General features: G+C 37.3%; 1 protein-coding gene across 2 annotated transcripts in view; it reads left to right on the top strand.

Moving 5' to 3' along the window:
* The first annotated feature begins 558 nt into the window (after positions 1 to 558).
* Positions 559 to 24,347, top strand: part of VTI1A (vesicle transport through interaction with t-SNAREs 1A) — a 244,606-nt gene continuing 220,817 nt past the window's right edge. For both annotated transcript variants that reach the window (XM_057380168.1, XM_057380166.1), the window contains exons 1-2: positions 559 to 613; positions 3,784 to 3,894. In XM_057380168.1, coding sequence (XP_057236151.1) covers positions 569 to 613; positions 3,784 to 3,894 — 156 coding nt within the window. In that variant the 5' untranslated portion in view covers positions 559 to 568. The remainder of the gene's footprint in view (positions 614 to 3,783; positions 3,895 to 24,347) is intronic.

Here is a 24,347-nt window from a genome sequence, read left to right as displayed (position 1 = left end):
AACTTTTTATATTTTATTACTAATTTCCATTTTTACTACTACTAGAAGACAGTAGCTCCTGTGGCATTTCATTTTATATCTGTTGAGGCAGAAGAAGCAATTCTAGACCCAGCATAGGAGTAGGGGAATAGGAACATACTTTTTCTTAGGTGCCTAKATTAATTTTATTTGGGATGCTTGGTTTTGTGTATCTCATAATTTGCAAATGAATAGATTAAGGCTTTGTTCTTAAATGATYTTTTTCATTTAGTGTATGTATGTGCCTTCTCATGCACTTTTGCACACCAGCAAGTGCCTGTTGAGGCATAATTCGTACAGCTGTTGCAGCTGTAAGTGCTTTTCTAACTAGCAAATGCTGCATAACAGAGCAGACTTCAAGGATTCTCCAGTCTTTTTTTTTTTTTAATTACTATTGTGCATATCACCAGTGTGAGGATGTCACACAATAAATCTCAAGTCTGTTTTTAGCTGGTACATACAATCTTTTGAAAAGGTATCTTTTTCTTTCATGGTAAGAGCACAATTATATTGGTGTTTTCACAATTCTCTTTCAGATGAGAAGAAGCAGATGGTTGCAAATGTTGAGAAACAGCTTGAAGAAGCGAGGGAACTGGTATGTTCTGGCTTTTCGTATGTTAACTGCAAATTCCTAGCAAAAATAATAGGATCATTGATAGTAACATTTAGCACCCATGCCCTAAAAATACCTAACAATGATATATTAGAAAATGAAATACTATTATTGAAATGGTTCTTATTTGAGGAGAAATTCTTTTGAGAAATACCAAGAARAGTGTATCCTTTTTTAATCCTGTGTTAAGTGCTGCAAGGTTTGCATTATTRCTGTAAGTCCATAAAAAGTTACAGACTCATAATTGTGGATTAGGTCTTGTACTTTAGGAATAGAATTAAGTACTTGCACACCATGACATGGTTTTTAGCTTGTAAGACCCAAGCACGTACTTGATATAATGTCAGAATGTCTTGTAGGGCAATGGATCTTGTTTTTCCCTTTTAGCAAGTGAGGCATAAAGGTGAGGACAAGGCAGTGGCAGTGTGGGTCACTGATCCAAGAAGAGCGTAWGTGCTAACCAAGCATTAGTTTGTGGTTCACACTAACAAAAAAAAAAATAAAAAAAACCAATGTGTGATGAGCAACATGTGTTAAGCAACTGTGACTCTTTTATATTTTGTTCCCTTTACAGCCTGTCATGTTTTCCATCTGGGAGAAGTGTGAGAGTAAAGTTTTGTAGATGTGGAGTAACTGAGCAAAGGTGTTGATGACAGTTGAGACTGACTTTTTTTTCCACATGGCCAATAGTTCCTTATCTGAAGTTGCTTTCACTAACCAGTGATGGTTTTAAAACACTGTCTGCTTTGTTTGGCTTGAATCACTGGTGTAATTGATTTGATGTATGTGCAGAACTGACATGAAAATTTTCAGACACCCAAGCTGCCTTTTCAAGCCAGAGCTGTGGAGTAAGAAATCYCTGGAGAGAAATCCTGTCACTTTACATGCAATGTGGAGTATCTGATTGTTATTTTTACCAGGTTTTTAAGAAAGGTGAATGTTGTGTTAACCTTGAGGAAATTCTTTTGAGTACAAAATCTCGCTGTGATAGAACTGTGATTTTTTGAGTAAAATTCTGCTTTTAAGAAGACAAAACTCTCTGTCAGTTATTTGCCCTTATATTTAGTGAAGGACACATCACTGAACTGTGGTGTTGCAAATGGTGGTTATTCTTATCTAAACATTTGGCTTTTTAATAATGCACATAAATTTAGTGTTGCAAATGCTAGATTATTCTTGTCTTGTCTTTTTTAGTTTAGCTCTCTATTTTAGTTTCAAGGGCTTTAGAATCAGAATAAAAAAGTGAAGCTTACAAGTTTCTTAAAATGCTAGCAGCTGTCCAGAGCAGATTTATATGGAAAAGTTCCTCTGGGAAGGGGAGACTCAGCTACACTACTTAMTGTGTTGTATTTTTGAATGGAAATACCAGGGGCTGTTCTGCTCTTGCTTGTTTATAAAAAGTATTGTTTTATGACCAATAATATGAGTTCTGAAAGTGGAGATGAATGAAATAGGTTGCATTTAAGTTCACACTTGCTTGGACCACTATCTTTGGTATGGCTTCTCATGGAAATTTATCAGCCCAGCCACAAAATGCACCCATTTAACTTCATGATKAAAAAAAAAWWTTAAATATTGGTCAGCTGAAATTCWGTTCATYGTTGTTCCACRGATCTTTCACTCTCTAATATTGACTTTTTAGAATGAAGATTTTAGATTTCATAGACCATGGCCTGATTGGTGGTGCAAATTCTGGATTCACTGGTAGATGTTTTCATTTTTTGTCCAATACATAAGAATTGAGACTTCGTTAAAATATCTCAATCTTGCACATATACATATATATATATATACACATATATATGAGAGAAATGTTWATAGATCATTTGAGATCAAATATATTAAGAAGAATTTGTTAAGAAATGAGCTATTAAATCCAGTTATTGATTTAATTTATAATACCCCTTTGGAAAATCAAGCCTGAGCCAAATAACTGAGTAGAATTAGAAATTGCTTTGTATGTTTCAATTAATTAGTGACTATATAATTAAAGTCTGCTTTTTAGTTTATTATTGAGTATCATTTTGTATAATCAAAATAGATCAGGCAGAATGACTTTTGAGTGTCTGTTAATTCCATTGATTAAATTCAGRTGTTTCATCCACGTGCACGAGGATGAAATTACAAAGTGGAAGCAGGTGATTACATAGGTATAAATACTAGTCCTTTGTGAAGACCTGCAACCAGTAGCTTGGGATTTTAATTGAAAAACATTTCTGGTTTTATGCCATATTGCTCAACCAAGATAGGAGGTGAGGTGAGTAGGAGGTGGGAGGTGAGTAAATATTGTTTCAGGTGCTTACAGCAATCAGGGAGAGTTTAAGTAAGTTGTAAAGATTTTAAAAGGCAGGTGAAGTATTCTTCTGCTGTTTAAAACAATATTCCTGAACAGAAAGTGCCATATAGAGCAGGGTCCATGACTCAATGGGAAGGTAGTTAGCAGCCCTGGTTTATAACTTTTTATTTTCCACATGCCATATTCTTCTATTTCAGRCCCCTTAGAATTCTACATGGCAAGAATAAACTAAAAAAAGCTTTTGAAAGGTAGAAAGTACCTCTCATGTTTTAGTCCGTTTGACTGTATACAAGTTCTTAAATAGTATTGTCATTAAACTCTGAAATTCAGCTGTTTAATGTACTTTGAGACTTGGGATGTAGATTTAGCCAGCCAGTTCAGGCTATGTAATTCTGCTGAGTGGTATTTTTTAAAAAGAGGATTTGTTTATTAAACATAAAAATTACTTTATTAAATATGCAGACTGGATGTAAATAAAACTTCATTATCTTAAAATAKCTTTTTCAGCCAAGGGTTTTCAAAATGGGACAGCTGGGTAGAAGTAGGCTTTCTTCTGAATTATGCTCATTTTCAAGAATTATCTTCAGTTTTGCTATTTCTTTGTAATAAAATGTATTCATCACATTTRTAATTGAAATCCAGAAATGTTTTACTAGAATCATTCCTTCTGAGTGTTAACACTGATTTTGTCGCTTGTTTTTTAAGATTGTGTAGAGGTGTTGATAAATTGTTTGCATATTGCAGACTAAGCAACATTTTTCCTTATAAAGGGCTATTTCTTAAACTTTAGGTTAATTTGTTCTTGCTTTAATTATTTTTTTGATTTTTATGCCTCCTCTTTGTTTTTACTTATCAGCTTGAGCAGATGGAACTTGAAGTTCGAGAGATCCCACCTCAAAGCCGAGGGATGTACAGCAGTCGAATGAGAAGCTACAAACAAGAAATGGGAAAACTTGAAGCTGATTTCGTGAGTTTTTAACTTATTACATAAAGAAGGCATCTCTAAAAATTTTTAAAGAAAATAATGGCATTATTCAAGCGAATTAAGAGGGTATTTTTGACTAGTGTGAAAGTTGAGTTCTGCATGTATCATGCTGTATATGTGGTCAGATGAAAACCAACGTGGGGAAGAGAAGCTTTTCTTTTTGCCTCAGTCCATATCAATATTCCAGTTGCTAGCCTCTTGTGCCTTTACTCTGGAACTCAGTTGTTTCTTTGTCATTAAACATTGTGAGTGTACTTGATGTATGCAGAACAGTCAGCTTCTAATCCTATTTCTCAAGGAATGACAGTTTGTGGCAAAGTGGGCAGTAGCATGAAAAGCAGTATAGTCTGCAATCCATGGAATTTTTGAATGTAGTTTATCTTACGTGCACTTCATTTGTTAGTCACTGTATTTTCTTTTCCAYTGCACTTAGACTCTTCTTGGCTTTTATACAAATTGGTTATAAATGCTACATTTTTTGAGTAATCTATGCAAACTAACGAGATTCCCTTGTCTAGGGGCTTCTGCTACAGTTATCAGTCCTTTTTTGTGACTGGGATTTGCACTGAATAGATTTACATAGAGACAAAACTGTTTCCTGTAAAATCCTGAAAAAGTTCAAAGGGATTGCAAAGTGTAGGAAAATGCTATGTTAATTGGCAGCAGCTCRGTTCCTCCAGGGTAGGGAGAAAGAAATAACTAGTGGCAGTATTTTTCATTCACTGGAGAGCTGTGAATTTCCTCAGGTTGCTGGCAGCAGTTTAATCCTTCAGGGGAGGGGAGTCAGTGTTTATACCTGCAGCCAAGAAATCCAGCTGACTGTCACTCCTCTGTGCTTCTGCCAAGTTGAGCAGTTGCACAAAAATGTATTAGAAGATGGTTGCAGTTTGTGAAGTTTGAGGAATGTTAGAATGAAAGAGACTTGCATCAAAATTTTGAGGCAGTCTCATCTGTTCCCCTGTAGGAATTGCRTATGGCCAAACAGTGACTTCCCAGAGAGAGCAATTTCTGGACCAATTGTGAATGCTGTTTATCTTCTCAGATWTGGGAGAATTTGCTGTCAGCATATATTTGTTCCTGGCCTATTTCTGTATGTAGGTAGATGGTGGAATTCATACTTCCATGTTCCCAGGCAAGTGAAAATGAGAGAGTTCATAACTGGAGACTGTATAGAACAGGAAAAATGAGTGTGAGGAAATGCATCATAGCATTGGGGGTTACATGATCAAAAGAATATAAGTTTGTGCTCAGAGTGAAGAAGCAAAAGCAACACAAGAGGAAGGAACATATTGTAATGATGGGTGAAAATAACATCCCCAAACCCAAGGATCTTCAGCAGAAGATCAAGTAAAGAAACTGGTGTGAAGGACAGAGCAAAGTACTGAAAGAAAACAACTGTGTTTGWAAAAATCTAACCTATATAGCAAATAGTGATGTGCCAGCCCTCTCTCTTGAAGGGGAACAATGATCATGAAAAAGAGAATAGCACAATTATTTCTTTAAGAGTATTCAGAAAGCACAGCACTGTGAATCCTGATGGGGAAAGTGAGCAGTGAGCATTGCCCCTCGTGTTCAGGCAGCAGTGGTTGGTGATGCTCATCCCAGAGCTCTGCTCCTTCCCTGGGAGAAATAYCAGAACAGTGCAAGCATGAAGTGATGCTTCTCTGCAGAACAGCTGCACACATCTCACAAGGCTTGTGATAAGCACACTGAACAGAAGGGAACTGTTTGAGAAGCCTTATGCGGTATTTTTTCACTTGCAGATGTAGATCTTGGGTTTGTTATGTCATTTTCAGTAGCACATTCACATTTGCAGGGGTTTTGTCGCCGTTAGGGCGGGGGAGGTGTGGTGGGAGCTGCGGGGCTGTGTACGCGCTGTTGGCTCTATCTTGTGGCTCCAAGTGGAGTTGCACATCTCGTTCCTGTGCTTTCCTGGCTGCTTCGGGGCTTGGGACCACCTGCAAAAGAGTTCGGGGACCTTAAAACAATTTTCCTATCAGCTGATTTTTTTCTTGCATATACTGATGCACCATTATGCAGTTTAAGCCGGAAAAAWTTTTTTTCTGGCTATTTCAGACATAGAATGTTCATGGTGCCTGCATGCTTGAACTAAGTTCTGATGGAAAAAAAGTCTTTTAATGGACATGGTCTATCACTGTTGTTTATTCGTACAAATAAAGCATTTTATGTTAACTGAAGGTAGCCAGTTATCTTTAAACAGTGGAGACATACGRTGGCAAAAGGCTTCCAGATTTTATAAACATAATTTTGAGCTAAATCTATCCCAGTCCATGTGAAAACGTGACTATATAAACCTAGAACTAAGTGGTTATTTGCTAGCATTTGCTAACATCCCAGGGGCTCCWTGTACTGGCTCAATGTCAAGGCACCATAAAGTAGAAAAAACCAAAGGCAGACATTTACTTCCCTGAAAAGCTTCATGCTGAACTATAAGCCATTTAAATAGATGAGGAAATATAAAAATCCAGTTAGATCATGTTATACAGTAATACTGGTGTTATGAAAATGAATATTGTACAATCAATATTGAAGCYAAGATGAGAATATTCAGCAGGAAGAAAAAGCCATCAAATAAAGGGGGGCAGCATAGGAACTGTTTCTGTTCTGTTGGCAGCACAGAGGTAAATTTTGCAGGTAACATTTGTCATCAGTTCAGGAGACAATGCTCATTCCTTTTGAATTTACTGATTTTGGTAATTCTGACTTGCAGAATAACCTTTAGAAGCAAAAAAAAAATAAAATAAAAGGGACGAGGTGGGTTGGGAAGAAGTTACAGATACATTGAGAGACAGATTGTAAAGAACTTGAGTAAACATTAAACATTTCTGACATTTCACAATAGCATCAGTTCAGTCAATAGTGAAGATACGTATTTACAATTTATATGTCCTACAGGTTCTGTTTAAGATCATTGTTAAAATTTCTACTTCTGTTAAGCTTTAAAAACATTTAAGGCRATAGGCAATGGAATTTCATTGGATAAAGTTAGTTCTTGTGTGACTCTCAAGTGTCTGTTATGTTCTGGCTGTTTTCTATAAATATCACTACCCCCATTTCAGGTTCAGTCWCCTACCCAGACAAAAAATTGTATGATAAATGAGCATAATGCACACCATTTGTCAAATGATAAGTTGCTGGATATATCTTTATGGCCAGAGTCTTCTCTAGGTCTCCAGTTTGCACTAAAAATTTAGAGACTCAGCTGTTGCTGCTGGATTATTTTGATTTATAAATCAAATAGTGCAATAATGCTTTGTTGTTACCAAATTATGAGTCATGTGTGGGATGTCTGTGTGTTTATCCTCATTGTATCCCAACTGTGTTCTTAGAAACATCGTRTGTGCATGAGAACCTTGCCTGGGCAGGTACACTTGCCTTTAGTGAAACCTGATCTTGTTGACACATTTGAAACTGCMGAGATTAGTTTTCACTATGTGAGTAGTACAGCTCTTTTCAACRGGGCTGTGGAAGATTTGTTTTAATGCACAAAAGATTGAACTAAGTTTCAGAACAAAGAATTTGAATTATCTGGCCACATACTTTGGCAATCTAATTTTGAAAAAGCATACTGTGAACAAAAGTTCCTTCACTGCCATTTTTATAGATACCATCAYCTTCTTGAGATAAGTAATCACTCCTCTATATTGTACTCAAACTGCTCCTTACAGAGGTACTGTTTTTTTACCTCTGTTACTTTTCTTATAACTTCTGATATRTTTGTCTGCCTGACTGTGGCTGAGCATTAGGCCAGCTTCTTTTCTATAGAGGCAAATTCCACATTGTCTTCAGCTTGTTTTAACTTGTGTCCCCACCCTGGTGGGTCTGTGGTGGAAGAAGGTGGAGGCATTTAACAGTTTGCAATTATTTGATTTATAATACTCCTATTTTAAGTGGGGAAAAATTGATACGGGATAGAATGTTCTCTTTTTTTTTTTTTCTTGGTAGCATTCAAGGCCTAAATTGATGAACTACTAGGAAGTGGCGTAATTTAGAACCCCTGTAGAAAATYTGCTACAAGTTATTTATGTCTTAAATTTCTTTTTATTGTTTTGTGTGAAGTATGAAGATGGAAGTAAATGTATTTCATAATGGAATTTACTAGGGATGAGATGCTTTTCTGTGGAGGAAAGTGTGCAAGGTGGACGTTAACATGCCTAATTTGTAAKTAACCTAAAAGGTTATGATCATCTTAGCTGAGATTCTTTAGAGGCCAGACCAGTGAAATACACCTTGTGTATTTCTGTAGTTATTGTTTACAAAGAWTCATCCCTTGTTTGACCAATAAGTGTGTTATGCATCTCATAACTCCATATGTAAAGAGATTTTGTGCTGGGTGAGGGCAACCAAGCAGCAAATTTTTAATGTCAATAAAGCTAATTCCTTAACTAGATTCTTCTCTCAACCAACTCCACCTTGACCCTTGCAGGAAATTCTGTGTCTGTCTGATCTGTTGACACGTAGGGATAAGATTGGTGAGTTTTGTGATGTTGCTTTGCTGGTCCGTCTGCGAGTGGTAGTTGAGATGATGCACATAATTTTAAGCAAAACCCATTTGTGTAGCTTTGACTTGGCTGACTGATTGCAAATAAAGGTGTTTTCAGAAGGTGWTTTGGTGAGTGATAACTTGTGTGTGGCTGGGGGCTGTGAATGGAAGGCGTGTGACTGATACAGGCCACTATAAGCATTCGTGCCTTGTTCTTCCTTCACACACAAAATGTTTCTTCTTTCTAAATTAAACTGAAAAGTAGTCTGTGGCAGAGTGAAGTCTTTCTGTAAAATGTAAATGTGTTTTAAGACAGGTAGTAGAAATTCAGCATGATACCAGTTCTGCCTTTTTCACTAAACAAGCTTTCTCACCTGTTAGTTTGTAGACTTATTCGTATTTCAGTCCTTGTCAGCTTTTCCCAAGTAGTGAGCTGCAATTTCTCTGTTTACCATGGAGTTTGTTCTTATGTTAAAACTTCTTCTCAAAATAGTAGAATTAAGTATGTTTGCTGATCTTTCTAAAAGAGAGTAGAAGAAGCCATGTTCACTCAAAATTACTTCTAACTAGCTGATGAGTAAAGTGAGTTCAGATACAGAAGGTGAATGCTGTTTTTGTTGGGGGGCACAAGGGGGAAAACTTTATTGTTTCCCACTTCCTCAGTGATTTCTTATTCTCCTCAAGTGATACTTCCCTACGTGTCGTGGAAAAAGAAGCAGCTGTCACTGCCCTGCTTTTGATAGCAGCAGTAATAAAGGTTCTGTAATGGGAACACCAGTGTGGGGTGCAATGATGAATGAAGCGARACAGAGCGTGTCTCACACTCACTTCATTGTATTGCTCATCGGCACTCATTTAAGTAGAAGTTTGAATTTTTTTCTATTTTTTTTTACGATTTACAAACATAAAGATTCCAAGAAAAAAATTCAGATAAACTGAGCAAAAGCCCCACTACTTAAATGTTTGCTCTTCTCGCTAGAACTGATCTGTGCAGTTCTTTAACGTGTTATTACTTTTTTTTTTTTTTTTTTTTTTTTTTTCCGAGCTAGAGCGAGGTTAGTTTGCATTTCACTGCTGAATAGGGAGAGACATGTGCAGGCTGCTAAATCATAAAAAATAGAGAGAGGGTTCGTTTTGGCACGGGAAGGATTAGCTCCGGCCCTTCCCGATGTCCCGGTGTGCTGCCCACGGAGTGACGCTGGGTNGCTAGAGCGAGGTTAGTTTGCATTTCACTGCTGGATAGGGAGAGACATGTGCAGGCTGATAAATGATAAAAAATAGAGAGAGGGTTCGTTTTGGCACGGGAAGGATTAGCTCCGGCCCTTCCCGATGTCCCGGTGTGCTGCCCACGGAGTGACGCTGGGTGGCGCTGTTTGTTTGCAAAGGAAGGCTCCGTTCCTCCTCCCCCCCACTCGCTTATTTTTTCCCCCCCAGTTTCTTTTTTTCTTTTTTTCTTTTTTTTTTTTTTCTTTGGTAGTAACTGAAATTACTGTTTCATGAATAAAATATTTCTGGTGGGATTTGCATTTCTATATTGGCTGAAGATACTGTGTTGAATGTTTTATTAACCAGCCCAGTGCAACTGTCAGCCTATTAAAGAGATCCAATGGACCCTGTTTAGCTAAATAAACTAAATAAATCCAATTCGTCAAATTGTGTTCCTGGCTGTTTATTTTCCATTCTTTTGATGTACAGTTTATTTTAAGTTAAAGCCACATAGATTTAAAAATTAATGTGAAAATAGAATTTAGTGTTTGAAACATGAGAAGACTAATTGCCATGGTCAAAAATAGCTTCCCTTTATAGTGAAGTTGCCATCTGGTAAATGGTGAACTTTTTATTTGTGACTGATTAACTGTCCCATGTCAAAAATTAGTTGGCAAATGAGTGGTTAATAGCTTTTTTTGCCAGCTTGGTTTTGCTGCTTCTATGAAGAGAAACTTGAAATATAAGCACTGCTGTTAAAAGTAACTGTTTCTACACAGCTTCAAGAGGTTTGTTCTTTATCTTGATATTTTCTCCATCAGAATTCAAGGGGAAAATTTTATATGGTCATTACATATTAAATGCTTGTTGAAATTCTCATTGCATCATAAGCAAATATTASAGCGTAAAAAAAATTCTGTTTGCATAACTGAATATATTGTATGTCTGGTTGTCAAACAGTTGTCAAACATTACAAATACTAGCATTCATTATATTCTGCTAGTACTAATAATATTTCAGTTACCTTGTTTCTGCTGAAAACCTTTGCCACAGAATAGCAGCAGACAGACTGTAGATTTATGGTAATGTTACTGGGATAGTACAATTTTTTTCTGTGCCAGTTGCAAATTCTTGTAAATGCAAATACATTCTAGATTTGTTAATAAGAGAGATGAAGAAACAGTGATGGATGTATTTGCTCTTTCTTTCTGATGCTTTCCATAGCACCGATTTAGTGATGTTACATGTTAACTTCTGTGTGTTTTACAAGAAATCAGAGTTGCTAGGTATCATGTTTTGCATAGTTYTGTTTTTATCTTGGGTTTCCACAAGTGGAATACTGAAATTTAGTGCAATAGAAATACAGTTCAATTAAATTGCATTTCTGACTCTTTTCTCAAGAAGTCTACTATAATTGATTGAAAAGCCTTTGTGAAAAGCTAATGTGTTATCTGAATTTGAAAGTGTCAGGGATTCTTAAGCAAAATCATTTAATCAAGTAATTCCACCSTTTTTCTTACTAACCAAAATGGTAAATTTTTGTTGCCACCTCTCCCCCAAATTCTACCGCAAGAATAAAGTAGATATTTAGGCAGATGTCTTCAGTGTTGGACAGAGTGCTGTTGTTCCCTTCTGCAGGTAGACTTTAATTTGTACTGAGTAATATTATATTTCTTCAATATTTTCTTGCTCTAGATATTTTTAAATGGTATTTAAAAATGAAACCACACAATTTTATCCTGTTTTGTCTCAGAAAATAACCTTCCCATTTTGGGCTCTAAGGTGGTTCTTTTTAACTTACCAGTAATAAATGCAGAAGGAACTTTGTGGTTCTGTAAAACTGGCTAATAGAGGTAAATAAAGATGGACTTTTATAGTGGAGATGTCACCTTGTTTCTGGCTTAAGACTTAGTGCGGAAGGAATATAAAGTAAAATGGAGCTGAAAGTGTACTAAGAGTAATACTCCCTCCTCCAAGTAATGTTCTGTATTATGTGAAACATATGGAAAAAGCATGAATATCTATTCTTTTGTTTGGTAGCTTTTTATTTTTATTCTGCRATCATTTAATAGTCTGCCTCAAATACAGCCAGCTTCCCTTAAAGGTTTAAACCTTAACAAAAAGTGGTTCTTGGCCACAAAATCTATTTAAACTTGCTGTTCTTACTCAGTTAGGGAGGAAATCCCTGCAAAGGCTAGAGGATCTAAAGTCGTACGTTTGACAATTTAATGCTTGTATACATTTATAATAAGTGGATCAAATACAGCACCTCCCTTACTTTTCATTTGCTTTTTATAAACTGCCTTTAGGGTGCCAGTGCTAGGAAAATAGCTTTTCCAATATTTAATGAATACTACAGAGGTTTCATTCCTRAAAGAGGTGATCAATGAAAATTAGAGTAGAAATATAAAGATTACAGATAGTAAAAAGGAATATAGCAGGTGGCTTCAGGGATCAGCAGTAGAAGAGAATAATTTTTCCCTCCATAGTAACATTTAACCATTTCAAATGGGTGTAATGAAAAAAGGTTTTGCTAACTAAATATTTGGTGCCTGGCGTATAAAGAGAAAGCAAATGGGGAGTRTGTGTGTGGGCTCTGCATGTTTCCCATTGAGTGGCATTTGTGCTTACTTTCAGAACCCCCACAACTTTCCAACATGTCCTTAGTTTGGGTTTTTTTTATTTTCCAGGAAGTTAAGACTAGAATGAATAAGGGCAGTGTTTGCCAACTTACCCTCCTGGTCAGCRTGGAAAACACTGAATTGCAATTGCAGGCTTTGTACCTGTTCACTAAAGATTCAAATGTGAATTCTGGCAAGTCAAAGAAAAGGCTTATATTGTGTCTGGTGGGTCTTGGCTTGGGCCTTAGTTAGAAAATGCTCCGGCATTATGAATTTAACACCTTCCTTTTCGCTCATTCCTCAGTAGAAGATTTGAGCCATTATTAAATTGATCCGTAACTTTTGCTAGATTGTGTCACTAACTAGGAAAAAGAGTGGTATTTGATATTTCATTTAAGAGAGAATAACTGCATTAATATCAAAGCAAATTCTTTTACTTCAAAATCTGAAAAGTTACTTTGCATTATGGTGGYATTGGTATTTTGGGACATGTCACTGCAGATATTTTTTCACAGGGATCCCTGTTTGTGGAGTGCCTAGCATAAAGGGATTTCTCACCCATGACTACAGCTCTTTGGCACTGTAATGAGAATTAACTAAATAGAACTATGCAAAGAACTGAGTTGTTATGTTAATAGGTTTCTTGTGATTGTTTTTATTTGTTTAAGAAATATAGGTTAGTTTCAGTATTGTTGATTGTTCCATTAGCAGCTGTCTTCGAAACTACAGTTTTTCATGTTATATGTTTCTGTTAAAATTTCTAGCATCCTTAAAAAAGGAGAGACATTTATCTAGGATTAATGTGGTTGGGAAAAAAGCTAWTAATGCTAAGACACGGTCTTAACCATAGTGCTAGGATTTTTTTTTTTTTAATCAAAAGAAAATGTTTGTTTTGTAATGACTGTTTTGTATAGTTTCATAATTTGATGCCATTAATACCCCCAACTGACCATGTGATTCCCTCCTCTTTTTGCCCAGTCTTCAGGAGAAATCAGACTCTTTGGTTCAGTTGTGTAAGCTTCCCACAAAGTTAGTTCAGTCAACTAAATCAAGGTAAAAAGTTACAGAAAGGTCAGGATTAAGTTAGGGGTTGCTAACCTGAATTGCTTTCCCAGCCTTTTTAAGCCCTTAGTGCTCCTTTTGTCTTTTTCTTACCTTCTGTCATGTTGTCCTCCTGTTAGATCTTTATTTCAGTTGAAGGCACCTGGGCTGCATCTTTCTCCTGACCCATACTTTGAGTCACTTTCAAACGTGTTATTAAGTCCCCTTTTTCCATTCATGAGCTACATGTCTGGCATTCAGCAATGCAGATCGGTGGCTCAGCACTTGTGCCCTGTAGAGAGCTTGGTTTAAAATGCACGTATTTTAGAACAAGCATAAGGMAAATTTGCTCCTTTCTCTTCTTATTTTCTCTTTTTCTTTTTTTTTTGTTTCTCTTCCTGGGGCAAATGTTAAAAGTTTTTACTTTTAATTTGTACCTAAAAAGTACTCTGTTGCTAAGGTCAGAACTGCTGAGTTCCCTTCTCTCATAATATAGGACAAGTTTTCAAGCCCTTTGTATGTTTTAAAAAAATGTCTTAGCTAAGGACTTTTCTCCCATCTGGGCCTTCTTGTACAGTGGTAGTGTTTGCTTGGACAAAATCCCCCAATTTTSCTCACTTACTGCATGTGAGTCTGAACAGAATTGCTTTTTCAGGCAGATGAACTGGAAACTCCATTACAGGTGTGCAGTGAATAGACATGAGGGTCTGAACAAAATACTGGTGTTTCAGGCAGCTTTGAATCATGTTGAAGGGAAGATGTTTGATCTAAGAACTGGGCCAAATCTATTCTGCAATAGAGCCTGAAATCATGTACACTACAGAAAAAAAATAGTGGAAGAACTCCAACATGTTCCTGATGTAGTTAAATGTATTCTTTTGGAGCAAGACTTCCTTTTGAGGTCCTTCCTTCCTTTGTGAAAAATTTGGGCCCTGTGGAAGTTTCCATTCCCTTTCTTGTATCCTGTATCAGACAAAGAAAACCAGGACAGGTACTTCTGTAGCCTGAAATATCATAGGATCACAGAATGGTTTGGATTGGAAGGKACCTACAAGATCATCTAGTTCCAACACCCTTTCCCATGGGCAGGGACATCTTCCGCTAGACCAGCTTGCTCAAAGCCATCCAGTCTGACCTTRAACACTCCCARGAATGGGCYTGGATAATCCTATGGCTAATAAGCTTAACTAAATATGGTTATTAATAAATTGGGACTGCTTTTCCTTTTTGGAAATGGTCTTTGCAGTGAGTTTGTTTAGTATGTAAAGATYGCTTGCAGTGGATCATGTGTCAGTTCTTTCACCTACTTCTGTTTGAAACTTTTCAAACTTTTTCAAACTTGTCTGTTTGAACAGAAAAACAAAACCTCTGGTTTTCYGTTTTATCCAGTTTGCTTTTAGGGTCTTCAGCACTAAATTTATGATAGCAACAAAGGATTAGTGGCTGATACTTACGATATTCCATACCTGGGTCCCCAACTGTACCCAATGCATTTGTGATTTTGATGCAGAAAAATCCCACAAAAATTAACAACAGGAAATCCAGATCAAGTCTTTGAGAGCACGCTTGGCATGTGTGGTGAATTCTAAGAAAGGACTATCCTTGTCGCTGCCAGGTACATTTAACAGGCCAGCTGAGAGGCTGGGTCATGCCATGCCATGCTTTGTGATGTCTATAGTATCAAATATTAGTATGAGTTGTATAATAGTAAATTCTTCACTGTATCTAAATCTGAGGTGTAGAGTGGGACTTGCTGAAGAAAAGCAAAGCCTCTTCCAGCAAGGAGAGGAGTCCATTCTCTGGTACCCCCTGCCTTTAAGCACTTCTGTGCCTCTGGCTCTTACTTGGCCTGAATGTGGCTGGGGCAGGAGAATTTGAATGGATCTGTACAATGGAGTTTATTCTTGCATTCAGATAAAGGCACTTTTTTTCCCTATAGAGCAAAGCTGCTGCATTCTGTCTGGAGTGACTCACTGATGAGGTGTTTGGCTGTGTAGTGGTAGGGGGGATGAAATTCTTGAAATGAGGCTGTGCTGCCCTCTGTTACATTTTTTGGGCAAGTATCTAGAAGTGAGAATAGCTTGTTCTCCTGACATTATAAACAAAGAGGGTGGACCTTTGATAGCAGCAATCTTCTTGAGGGAATTGAATCAAGCACCTCCTGTGGAAAGTGGAAGCAAATGTATTGCTTTGCTCAACTTTGCAGTTGTTTTCTAATTTTCTTTTGCCTTATACTTKAACTTTTATAAGGCATCGTGTATTTTGGAAAAAGGAAATCTTTGGCATATGTTTAAATACAGGTGAACAAACTAGTGTGTTTGTATTTGTTTGTTGGGGTTTTTTTTTAACATTGACAAAATCCTTTCCCCTGCCCCAAAAAGGCAGAGTGGAATTCAAATTCTCCAGATATAGAGTCTGTCTGTAAAGTTCACTGTTGGACATATCACTTCAAAAATAGCCATATGAAGAAAAATGTGTGATGCACTTATTGACAGAGAAAAGCCAATAAATCCAATTTGATTCAGGAAGCTGAGAAATATTTTAATAACTTTCTGACGTTTTCCTGTAGTCCTTATTTACCTTATCAATAGTTATGGTGACATATGATTGTCAACTTTTTATATTAAACCAAACTAATAAATTAAACATGTTGTGTTTATACCTGATGAAAGCTGACGTTTTGGAAAGGTGTTAAAATATACTGACAGGTCTTGTTCATAAACTCCTTTGGTATAAATATGTAGATGACATCTTTAGATATTGTTTGTACATAGGCTGATAGGCAGGAAACGTTGACAACGTAACAAATGCAAATGTCAACCCCACAATTTAACCTTTCTGTGTAGGAAAAGATGTTAGTTTTAAGTTACATGTATCTTTTAACTTTATTTTCAAAGTTTTTTTTTGAGCCTGTTATCATTGCTGTTTCATGTGCCACTGAAAGTAACGCTGCAATAAGAAAGATTTGCACTTAAGAGCTTTTCTCTGTGGTGTTCCTACTTAAATGACTACAGCTGAGAGAGTGTTTTTTTTTTCTTCTAATTCTTTTTATTTTTCATGTTTGCCTAGTRCCTTCTGAATCTCTCTGCAATATTATCTGTTCATTCCTTACTTGCCAGTGATTCAGGGCTTGTGTGACTCAAGAGCAGTAAACCAGCAAAACTATTTTAAAATGTTAGAGCAGTTTCTTGTAACACGCAGATGTCCTTGGCCTTAACCTGCATCAGGGTTGCTTCATATGCTGGATATTTCTGATTTGAAATTTGTCTTCTCCGTGGTGATGTAAATCCATGTAAAAACATCTGCTTGATGTTTTTTCTGCATTCTCCGCAAGCTGTGATTAATATCAAATCTTAGTCAGTTCTGAGTGGTTGGGGCCCTGCGGGCACCAGCAGCTCTCAGTGGTCCTGAGCAGCCTCTCCAGCCTCCCCCTGGCCCAGGGCTCCATTTCAGGGCTGGTTTTCCCTACTCAGGAATGCTGTGGGATGCTGCAGAGCTGTGGTTCCTGCTGAGCTTCACCCTGGTAAACTTCTGGCCTGAACTTGCTGGGAGCTGTGCAGCTTTGCCAGGTGTCCACAGCATGTGTGAGTTCATGGTCCTTAGTCTTTCTGACTTTTAAAACTTTGATCAGAACAGCTCAGTGATGATTTCTTGTACCCTATTTAGACACCTCTGCCCGAGGTCTGGAGTCCAGGTCTTCTGGGTCCCAGTGTGTAGGACTTGTGCTGGATTTCATAAGGGCTGACCTAGAGCATTCATTGAAATACCGAGTACCTTGCACTGCATTCAGAATAGGAATSTCCATCCTGATCCTGATGGCTGCAAGCAGAGTTCCTGCTGAAGCCTGTAGCCTGTCTGAATTGTGTCTCTCAATTTCCTGTTTAGACTTGTGGGGAGCTTTAAGAAGAAAAGCTTTGTCTCTGTCACCCAGGCTTGATGTTGTGTCTTTGGTGACCAATTTCACAGCTAAGATGAGCATTCCCATAGAGYTCTTCCTGCTGCTTCATGCAGGTCTTCATTTATCCCAGCTGAAAGTGCCCTGGTAGATTGGAAATGTGTTGGTAGATGTCTCATGGTGTTTCACACAATTCCAACTGAGTGGTTTGGATATTGACTCTGTTTTACCAGAAGACATATCTGTGAATGTCATCAGGGCGAATCCATCCCTTCCTCACACCTCACTGAATGTGCTGCACTCGGTGTGTTGGATGGAGAGGTTAAGCAGAAATGCAGAAATTTGGGAAGGGGAAGTTGGCGTTAATTGGTTTGTGAYGCTGGAGTGTAGGAATCAAAGTTGTGGCAGGAATAAGAATATGCTAAATTTTGGGAGTGGTAAAAGAAGTTAGTTGCTGCTGGTTTTGTAGTTCTTGCCTTGTTATAAATGAGTTAAAGAATGTCCACAGTCGCAAGTCAACCTCTGTTATAAATAAAAACAAAAATGTACCAACAGTTCTGRTATTCTCAAAGTGCCTACAGAGGCAGTTAATGAAAGTCAAAGTAATGGAAGGCTGGTGCAGGCATATAAAATTTAATAGTTTTGGAAGGCTTCAGGTGTATTAAAAATAACTCTTTTCCAGAATAATTAACTGCTTTWACTTGGTATTGAATCAATCAGCCAATTAGTGAGGTCCTGTTTTGTGTTGTAGAAACTTTTGTAGCACATTAATGAACACCAACCTTTGGAGCCGGTATTTCTGCAATTAGACTGACCTRTATATTGTGTATTTCTTAAAGATAGCTCTGAAGAGTGTTTTTCAGCTGTATATTGTTTTCTTTTTGTTAGATAGATTTGSGATGTACATCTGTGATACCATATAATTGACAGAAAACCCTCTGGTATTTGAYTGTCCAAAGAACATGAAAGGTATAATTTACTTTGCAGCAATCATATTCAGTCAGATAGTTGCATTGAMTTTCTGAAACAGTTGGAGAAAATTGATATGACTTAATGTAAATGAAACTGTTACATTTGATTCTCACCTCATATTACCTCCCTGTGGTATCAAGCAGTTCCCAATCGTGCAGTAACCATGTTTTGTATGGCTTTTATTCCAAATCTTTCCCTGRAGAAATCACTGGAAGTTGTGGGACAATGCTCTTTCATGTACTGTTTAACTGCCATTGACTTAGTTTCCTGAGTTATCTAGAGAGGTGGCTTCATTTAATCCACTTCCTTTGTACAAATTACAAATTGCTGCCTTGTATCAGAAGATCTGACCATTTTTCCCCCTGGAAAAGCCCCAAACCAAACCTTTCTAAAGTGTTATTTGGGAACACAGTTTTGAGATTCCCAGTAGCTCTGGCAGAGCCTGGGCACCATAGCTGCAGTGCACTTCTGGAAGTTGCCATTAATTAGCATTCTGGTTCTTTAGCTTTCTTCACAGCTTTTCTGCTCAGTGTAATACCAGCTCTCTCTTTCTTCCCCTAGGTTTTTTGTTGTTGTGCATTTCCTGCTTAACAGAATGTTTGTTTAAGTAGATACAAGTGCAGTGAATTTCCTGAAAGTTACTCATTGGGGAAATTGAAATGAAATTTTAAAATATCATTAAGAATGCAAACAATAAATTCTTTCATTTGCTGTAGGCGTCTTTAGGTTGGAATGACTAGAAAAGGTTCTGGTTAATTAGAAGTAATTTGTTAGAAACCTGAATCCTTTTTTTTTTATTTCCTAGATTAAAACTCAGTTCCCAGCTGGATGCTTATAAGTGCAGGAAATGTAATTGTGAGATGATTAACTGCAAAAAGATGGATAATTGGAGTTCATATGATATGTCAAATATGGCTAAACCAAAAGGTTTTCTGCAYGTTGAAAGAGATTGGCTGAAGTCTAGATTGCAGAATATTGAGCAAGGAGTGTTTTTAGAGATTAATAGTCACAGATTGCTGTGAGACGATGAGGCAGAGCTTGACTGTAAAGAGCTAACACCTCCCAGCCCTTTCCTATATCTTCAGGTTTTAATTAGCATGGGTTTGGTTTTGTCCTCTTTCCTTTATTGCTGTCATGTGAATTGGAGATTAGGAAACACAGTAAACATYATACATCTAACACCAATGCTTAGAGACAAAGATATCTCCTCCTCTGCACTAGGAAAGACTCAGCCTACCATAGGATAAATGATTTGAATCTCCTATGTTATTCCCTCCCTAGTGTCTTGCCTTACAATCAGCCTTGTTTTTTCTATAGATTTTTTTTTTATGTTTCTGAAATTTACTTTGAATCTTTTTTTGTCTTTTTTTTTGTTTTTTTTTTTTTTTTTTTTTTTTTTTACTGTACTGTAGTAATGAATTAAAAGGTGATACATAAAGTGTAAACTACAACAGTGGCATTTTGCTTTCATTATCCCTCATAGATGTTTAGCAAAACAGTGCCTGGTGTTTTAAATTACTTCTGCTTTACTTTAAAATGAGAACTTCTGTTTGAATAGCCTTTTGTTCTGTTAGCTACTACATTGCACTTCAAACCGCAGAGTGTTATTAGAGTCACTGTATTTTGGGATCATATAAAATATTTGTTCTCTCCCTGCTCCCAACCTATAAACTTCATATCTCGATAAGGAGTTTCCTACCCTTGGAAATACTGCTTTACAAATTCAGCTAATGACCCAAATACAGCTTGTTTGTTGTGTATGAGTTGTATTAAAATAACATACTCTATGTGTATTGTCATTAATGATATGCTCATTTTGATAATGGAGCTGCAGTCTCTTAGTATGTAGTCCTTGGGGAGATGCTGCATTTTTTTAACTAAGTATTGTTCTGGCTCCTTTCCTTGATTGGCCCAGAAATAGCAATCAGCTGGGGAGCAGGATGACATGCCTCTTAGCGATCCCTTTTATCTTTGAGATGAGTATCAACATTGTATGCTTCCTAATGGAAGTGTAATTTAATGAAATCTATTGGGTAAACATACTTCAGATGTTCAAAGGAGGTGACAAAATTTTTGCTGGCAGCCAGGACCTGGCTGGTTTCCAGCTTGCCTTTAGCTGCTATGCATATAGCATTGAGAGAGGCACTTAAAATAGGAACACAAAGTATTGTTTCTATTGTGTTTTGGGTTGTGGATTTTTTTTTTCTCTCTGTTTTGTTTTCCTTAATTTTATTTTTGTGGTATTTGTACTAGTGCCCTCTGACTTCCAGGCTTTCCTAGTAAAATGCTGTGTGAAGTCAGGTTTCCCCTCTCCCCCCAAAACATAGATAACAGTGTTATACTCAGGGGAGATGGTTGGCACAGAATGTGCTGCATATTGGGGAGAGGGGTGAGTGATCCAGACTGCTGTTAGTAACTCTGTGAAAGAAGTTCCTCTCTACACTGATAAAATTAACTATCTTGTTTTAAAAGATTGTGTCAGAGCACTTTTGTTTTATCAATAATAATTGCTGATGTAGAACTGCCTTCCATGAGGTTTTAGAACAGATGGCTGGGAGTGGAAGGAAAGCTGCTCAGCCTTCCACCTCCTCAGCTAGAAACAAGATTGCTAAAAGGAGACAGTTTTCCCTCTTACCATTGCTCCCTCCTCATTATAGAGCACAGTGATCCCAACACACACACACAGCCTTTGTGGTAGCAAACTTGGCAGAAAGAYTGGAAWGCTCATATCAGCAATGTTGTCCCTTTAAGTGGATGTTTAACTGGACAGCTGATGGAGCTCATTGCTCAGATCCTAATGGTTTGGTAAACTGTAGGAGAGTGTTTGAGAGGTAATGCATTAACATTTAGACACATTTGAATGTGATGGATATGTCTGTGGAAAATGGGGTTTTCTTCTGTCCACGGGCAATCTAGTAGAGATATTTTTAATTTGAAGACTCCCATAGTGGGTGGAATTGTGGACGAAGGACGTGCCCAGAGAAAGATAAATGCATCATTGGCCTTTTGCTGTTCTTTCCGGTATTAGTGGCTAAATCTGAGCTTTTCATTGGCCCACTTTATTCCTACTTGATCCTATAAAGAACTCTCTTTCCCAAGTTTGTGTTGTCACTCTCCTATGAATGTGTGACATGGTACCTCTGAGGCTTGTGGCTTTACTCTGGTAAAAAGTGAATTCTCTGGGCTRGCAGAAGTCATGGTTTACCAACAGGAAGCTTCTTTGGATACAAAGGCAAGGTCAACCATCTCTTTTTGTAGTGTTGTTAAACTTGTGTTCCATGTGGGGATAGTAACTAAGGATCAGAATGCAGTAAGATGTAAAATGGAATGAAATGTATTGCTTTACACATAATGGAACAAAATGTGAAAGATTAAAGAAGAAAATTCAGGAAATGTCAACATGTTTTGTATTTCTATAACTGTAAGCTATAACAGTGATACAAAATAAGCTGCAATTGTATTGAACAGTCTTCATTCAAAGTGCCTTTGGTTCCTCAGCCATTACTTTAATACTACTCTATTTCACAAACTTTCTAATGTTCCCAAAGTTTGTGYAAGACCCAGGTGTGTATTTCTTGATGCATCTCTGGATGCATTTGCAATGCTGGGCTCTGTATGGAATACACTGATGCCAGTTTAGYTTGTGGCAGCTGTGGGACAGTTAAWATTATATGTAATTAAAGACTATTTAATATATAAACACATTTTATTTCATTTTGTCCTTGCATTGCTCCTGGAGACTGGTGAGGAGAGGCAGGAAATGGACAAAATTATAGGCAGCACCGAAGTTTYTGACTCTGTGTTGTGAACCCAAAATAATTAAATGGTTCACCAGGYTTTCAACTCAAGAAAATGAATAAAGCTTCAAAGCTTCAGACCAMAACATTTTAGAAAATAAAAAGTTTTGTGAAATTGTACAGTGTTCTGGCTTTAGATCTRCTTCTTTGCAGCTAACCTTCCTGTGAAGTACTCCTTTAAAGTGGAAAGTTTTTCTCCACCTTTTGTGGACCAGCTAGAACTGTAAATTGGTATCTTGGTGATTTTACTTCCCGTGTCTGTTTCCTGGTGAAATTTGGCATGAGGAGCCCAAGCACTATTGAATCATTTAATTTGGTTCYTTTTCACATAATTATCATCTGAGAATCCAAGGGAAGAGAGCTAAACACAGAAGTTTGGTAAGGTGTTATTTATCAGCTTCAAATCCCCTCTTTGCATTTAGGGGAAAGTTGCTGACTTAAAGCTTCTTTCATCTTGATAATTCTCTGAGTTTTCCTTCCACCAAGGACATGATTAGATGACAGCCTGCTTTCTCTATGTGCTTTCCTTCATTTTAKTCCTCCTGATTTGTTTCCTGCTTTATGGCAGTCCACACTGCAGCTGCTTCATGCCCCAGTGCAGACGATTAAGCTGCTTCTGAGGCCACCATCAAAAGCTGCTTTCTCCCTAGGTCTGTAGGAAGATGCAGAAGTATTACCTCCGATCACTGCCATTGCCATCTTTATCATCTTTTTTTTTCCCCATTGTCAAGCCATCGTTTGTAGCTGCTGTAAGCTTTTACCTGTGGCAGCTTAAAAGATATAGGTTGAGATTTTTTCAGAAAGGACCCTGAAGGAGTCAATGCTCAATCCTCAATGGCTTTCAGAGCTGAGCAGCTTAGACCTCTTAAAAATTCTAGTCTTATGTCTTTTCAGGTGGGATTTTCAGATTCTCATGAGTAACCTGTGAAAGGAAGATACGTAGAAACTTGCACCTCATTTCATGGTTCAGGAGAGCTCGTTTTTTTAAGATTACATAAGTGCTTTTGAAATTTCATCCTTTGACATGATCTTGTCACAAGAAACATGTTTCAGTCTTAGCAAGGCAATGTTTGAACAGCTGTGAATTCAGCAAGAATCACTTGCCATTTGGAGAATTTCATTGATATGTTTTCTTTCGTGTGAATTTCCAGTATGGTCRAGCAACCAGGATATCCAGAGGCCTTTCGGATAGGTGAATATACCAGCTGAAGTCATGAAATCTGAAACTTGCATATTTTTAAGTGTTGGTCATTGCAAAGAAAGAAATGCAAGAAATTCTGTAATGTTACCTGGAGAAAATCTTTCTTTGAGGAGTGATGATCTTTTTSTGTGACATGATGCAAGATGACTCTACAATCCCTGAGAATATTCATCCTTATACAGCTTGTATTGAAAAAAAATACCACCAAAACCCCACTTCTTATTCCACCTTTATTAAAAGGAATGGTTTTTCTCTTCTGTGATGGTATGTGGTGGACAGATCACAAGATTGAAGTGGTATTTCTGCCTAGAACTAGATCACCAGAACAGGAATTAGTTATCAAAGTTGTGGTTCTGGATCAGGGGAACTAAAAAATCAGAGTAGAACTTTTGCAGAGGATTTGTCAGTTGAGTTTTGTCCTAAACGCGGAGAATGATGAAGCAGGATGCCAGTGTGGAAATGGTGGGGTTTTTTATTAATGTTTTGTCATTGCTCCAGTGTGAAAGGGTAAGAATTGAACTGAAAACCATTTTTTTATGGCAAAAGATGTCAGGGCTGGATCTGAAGGTAGGAGAAGGGGTGGTCCTGCCATGAGCAGCCTCGTGCTTTGGACCCATTCAGAGACTCCCTGTCAAGCTGTGGAAGGAGCAGGGGTGCACAGACCCTAGAAAATGATAATGCATTAATAAAACTAAGTAACTTTGGTTATATTAGAATTCCTGCACTTTGTTAAATTAGTTTCATCCTTTGTAGGAAAAAACAGATTTTATTCTGTGGGTAGAAGGAGGTCCTTCTCTAGTAGTGGTAGTAGTAATGCTTCCTATCTAGTAACTTATCAGGGCTCTGAGGTTATATAACATTTTCTGTATTGCATAGATTTTTATCTTTGTGTCTTAAGGCTGTTATCTGCTGAGAGTCGAGCAGATGTTTGAAATTATTCAAATGAGTATATCTGTATCTGTATTTAGGAAATACTTCATTATGCTTGTAACTGGCAATTCTGTTTGTTTTGCAAATGTGCGGAGTTTTATGCATATGAGTGCTATCWATTTTCTATCTGGATAAACTTTTCATTTTGGACTTTAAAATATCAGCTGCAGGGCTTCCATAAAGATGGTAAGAAGTGCAATTAATCTTTTATCTGCTAGGTGTCAGCAAAGGTTCTCTTTAAGATAAATTAAAAACTATGCATTCATGC

This window comes from Malurus melanocephalus, unplaced genomic scaffold (assembly GCF_030028575.1).
Source record: "Malurus melanocephalus ecotype Western Australia unplaced genomic scaffold, MMel_1.1 scaffold_439, whole genome shotgun sequence".
NCBI classification, from domain to species: domain Eukaryota; kingdom Metazoa; phylum Chordata; class Aves; order Passeriformes; family Maluridae; genus Malurus; species Malurus melanocephalus.
The sequence above is the reverse complement of the archived record's forward strand: the minus strand, read 5'-3'. Positions and strand labels throughout refer to the sequence as shown.